Below are 4,296 nucleotides of genomic sequence, written 5' to 3' on the forward strand. Positions count from 1 at the left end.
TCCCATATAGAGAAGATGATGATTGGTACAGACCGGTTTTTTTCACCGCTGGAACCTTACCGGCTGAAAAGTAGTGATAGTGATGATGATGATGATGATGATGATTGGTACAGACCGGTTTTTTTCACCGCTGGAACCTTAACGGCTGAAAATTTCTCTCCACTACCAGGGGACACTTTGTAATTTGGTTGTATTTATTCCGTTAAATTTTTAACGGAATGGGTAAACAATGTAGCCATTAAAAAAATGTAAGGTAAAGATGGGATCCGAACTTTAGGGGACACTTTTTTTTTTTTTTTAACAGGGTAAGAGTGTATAGGGAATATCTGGTATATATTGATAGGTAATGATATGGAAGAAATGAAAAGAAGATTTACATCATTGAGAACCATACCTATTCCATTCATTGATTCCACACAAGAAATTTACAATCTCCCAACCCCTAAAAATTATGACAAAGAAAAATGTAGTACCCACTGGACCCCATGAATCTCATTGCACCATATTTTTTTTTCTTTTCACCATTTTTTTTTTTCTCTCAACACAAACAGACTGTACACTTGGAAGATGTTATTCCATCTTTTTCACACCATGGTTCTTGAAGACACTCTCTGTCGCAGCCGATTTTCTGACCCTTGAATCTTCTATGTTCGGACGGGACACGGTGACTGGCCAACTGTCGTGTCATTGTCTTCAACACTGCTTCTGACCATTTTTCTCGACTTTCACATCTGTAACTGTTGTACATTCTTGATGTTGCAAACCCGACACCTTGTTCCCGCTTTCCTCGGATTCCACATTATCAGATGACGCCACGTCATTGTCTTGAACTGGAGTGACTTCTGTGGTCTTCGTCTCCTTCGATGAGCTTACATGATCTGTGTTCTGCTTAGCTGGCACATCCGCGGATGTAGTCTGAAGGGGCTTAACCTGTGGCTGGACCGATTTAACTGGGATATTATGAGCTAGGCCAGTACTGATATAACGCGGAGTAGGAATATTCACGGGCACGCTCGATTTGATGGACGAGGGCATGATATGAACAGCGTTCTTCGACTGAGCGTCCTTGAGCAGCGATTCGGCGTGCGATGGAGAAGCTATACGCCACCCGGAAGACACTGCAGTGGCTCTAATCGATTCATCTGAACAGTTTCGAGTTCGCTTTGGCATCAGAGTAGGGGTTGGTACGGTTTTCTTCGCATGTGCCCGAGATTTTTCTGCGGGACACGATGACTCTGTTGGAGATGGCTTCGGCGTGTGGTTCTTTTGCGCTGGTTTCTGACTCTCGGATTGGGATTGGGATTGGGATTGGGATTGGGATTGGGATTTGATTGATTTATTTCCAGAAGTTGAAGTTTCAGAGACATTGGTTCCGTTTGTCGTGGCAGTGCTAGTTTCACCTGTAGAATTCAATAACTCTTTCAGAATTATGCGTCAAACACTAGAGAGAATGTTTGGTCAAATATGATAGGAAGATCAACTACTAGTATAGATTAAAATGGGATGAAATGCAAAGAATCACCTTGGCCAATAGTGTTCGATGTGAAGTTGCTAAGTGGCTTATCCAGGGCTAGGGATAGTGCACGACTAGTTTCCAACTGCGACTTCGAAAGTTTGGGTGTAATTGAATTACTTCCCGGAATCTGATTTACATATTTCTTCCTAATTGTGCCCCACCTCTGCACGAGAAGTATAACACATATTTAGAAGAACCTAAGCTAAAACGAGTGTATCTGCACTGATGAACATTTTGGGTCTCTAAAAGCTTTTGAGTAAATGGAAATTGAAAAATAATTTTTTTTATTTTTAATGAACTCAGGACATGAAAACACGGGAAAACTGGGCTAGATGACAACGGATAACTTTATGGAATCAATTTCCAGCTGGTTTAGTAAGAGACTAGTCTAGTGTCACAAGTACTTTTTGTAATCTGATTTTATTTACTTACATTTTTATATTGAAAAGATTTTAGTAGACCGTGTTTAAAAAGGATAGACTGACCTTAGAAAGCTGTGCTGCAGTTCGATCCCCTTTAAATTCCTCTCTTAACATTTCTGTCCAATTTCCTATGCCACATTTTTGGACAGCACTGACCAATTCCAAATCCTCATCTTTTGACCACGGCTTTCTTTCCATCTTTTCTTTTGACAACGGAACATATACAGGAACTATAACATTCGTTCCCTCCGTGGAGCAACTTGATGGTTCTGAATCACGAGAAGACTCGAAATTGGGTATATTTATGGTCAATGGAGCCTCGATAATTGAGCCATCCGAGTTTGAGTCGTTTGGTCGAGAAGATGCGATCAACACCTGATCAAAGAACAATTCACCAATATGAAAACAAAGTACAAACCTGTAACATAAATAAATAATTAAAACTCCTGTAGAGCTTCAAAATTGGTGTCATAATCATTTGTAGACTTTGATAAACCACATGGTTTTTTTTTTTTTTTTTGGAATAAAGAATATATTTTAAAAGCTGAATCAATCACCACACTCCACAACGCTCAGAAATAGAATCGCTATACTATGAAGCTGAGAATTGCAAATATAATTACAAAAACTCTGTTTCATGCTGAGCAATCAATAACCATATCAATCAACGAACAAGAAAATCATCATTTCAAGAATTCAATATACCTTCACACACGCCGCAGCTTCAACCGAAGCCTCGCGATTAACCGAAGGAATCGCTTCCAATTCAACTTCCAAGTCACTCTCATCATCCTACTTCCCAAGTTGAATAACTCAGTAGCTAAATCAAAAAACCTTTAATCAATTAGAACGTTTAAAAAAAGCAAGTAGAATATAGGAACGAACCAGAGGCTGAGCATCATCATCCAATTCCTCGAGAAATGGATCGCCATAAGCTAAGTGACGCCATAGCATCTGATATTCTCTGGCACTTGAGACCCCACTCGATGTCTTCTCAGCCAAAGCATTCCAATCGATCTTTTCCTCTTCCGTACAACGCGATACTTCGTTAAGCACGGCCAGAACCGTGCTCGGCGTGAACCTGATAGAGAAATCCGAACCACCATTGGTAAAGCTCGAAAATTAGGGGTTAGAGAGAATTGGAGACCTTCGCAAGAGAGAAGCGCCGTCTTGTTCGCTGATCGTAGCTTTTTTTCTCTGCCTCTTCGCTGATTTCTTAGTCATCTTTGGTCTCTTTCCAGTTCCGGCGAAGGGAAACACGCATATTACGAACTCTGATAAACCCTAATAGCTCCCAATTAAACAAGCTCTGACCTTCTTCTACCTCTCCGAATAAGAAATATTTTCAATAGAGAAACGAAGTACGATCGAGAGCTCGAAAGACCCTAAACCCAAACCCTGGAAAGTATGGAGAAACAGAGAGGCCGTTGAAGAGCGTGAAGTTACGCGCCGATTTGGGGATTTTGGTTTCTGTGTGTGTGTGTGTTTTTTTTTTTTTTTTTTTTTTTTAAGGAATTCTTGTTTTGAATTTAAGAGCTTGAGAATCAAGAATCAACGGAGAGAAAACGGTTATGGATAGTGAAAGGAGGGAATCAATTATGAGTTTGTTACAATTAACTAATTCTTACAAAGTACAACTTTGATTGATGCATTTTATATCCATTTCATTTTAAAATAAAAAAATAAAAACAAAAAATTGGCCTACGTAAGCCACCTAAACTATATGAATTGTAAATTAGCCAACTTTTGGTAAATATTTTGTAAATAACCAATTTGCATATGTGGCAGCCTATTAACTACCTAAAATATATATTTGGCTGTGTTAAATAAGTCTTTTATTAATCTGTTAATAAATTTACTTGACTATTTACAAGAATTTAACCAAATGTGGGCTATATCTCAATCCACTATATCCGTGTGGCTATATAACTTAATAACCCAAATAAAAATAATAACAACCGTGCCATCTTTAATTTACATTAATTTGTTGCTAGCGTAGTCAAAATACGAAAAAAAAAACAAACAAAAAAAAAAAAAAAACACACACACACACACAAAGTCTAAAACACGAAGAAGAAGAAGAAAAAAAAGAGTAAAAAACACATGTAATGGTCAAAAACTCCAAAAATAATGTCTTAAAACATGAAAAATATAGAACGATGTACGCCACGGCCAAATAAGTAATACATATATACACTATATATACATACATATATATATATATATATATATATACTATATATCTATAACATAGATAATAAAGAGGAACTCTTCCCCAACTTTCATCCTGGTGTTGCCACGTCGGATGCTGCCTGCGTGACACGTGGCGGCGTTGTTTTGGGTTTTTTTTTTTTTTTA

The 4,296-nt window shown here is 38.1% G+C and overlaps 1 protein-coding gene across 1 annotated transcript; it reads right to left on the bottom strand.

Annotated features, from left to right (window-relative positions):
* Positions 1–381: 381 nt before the first annotated feature.
* LOC149393843 (uncharacterized) lies at positions 382–3,529 on the bottom strand. The gene is made up of 6 exons (XM_089616518.1): positions 3,086–3,529; positions 2,824–3,019; positions 2,644–2,730; positions 2,002–2,313; positions 1,523–1,679; positions 382–1,400 (listed from the first exon to the last, which is right to left on the bottom strand). Exons 1-6 carry the CDS (start codon positions 3,160–3,162, stop codon positions 694–696), a joined length of 1,536 nt encoding a protein of 511 aa, XP_089472644.1. The 5' UTR covers positions 3,163–3,529; the 3' UTR covers positions 382–693.
* Between the last annotated feature and the right edge of the window lie 767 nt (positions 3,530–4,296).

This window comes from Urtica dioica, chromosome 6 (assembly GCF_054948205.1).
Source record: "Urtica dioica subsp. dioica isolate 48M chromosome 6, U.dioica_male_clone48M_v1_H2, whole genome shotgun sequence".
Lineage (NCBI taxonomy): Eukaryota > Viridiplantae > Streptophyta > Magnoliopsida > Rosales > Urticaceae > Urtica > Urtica dioica.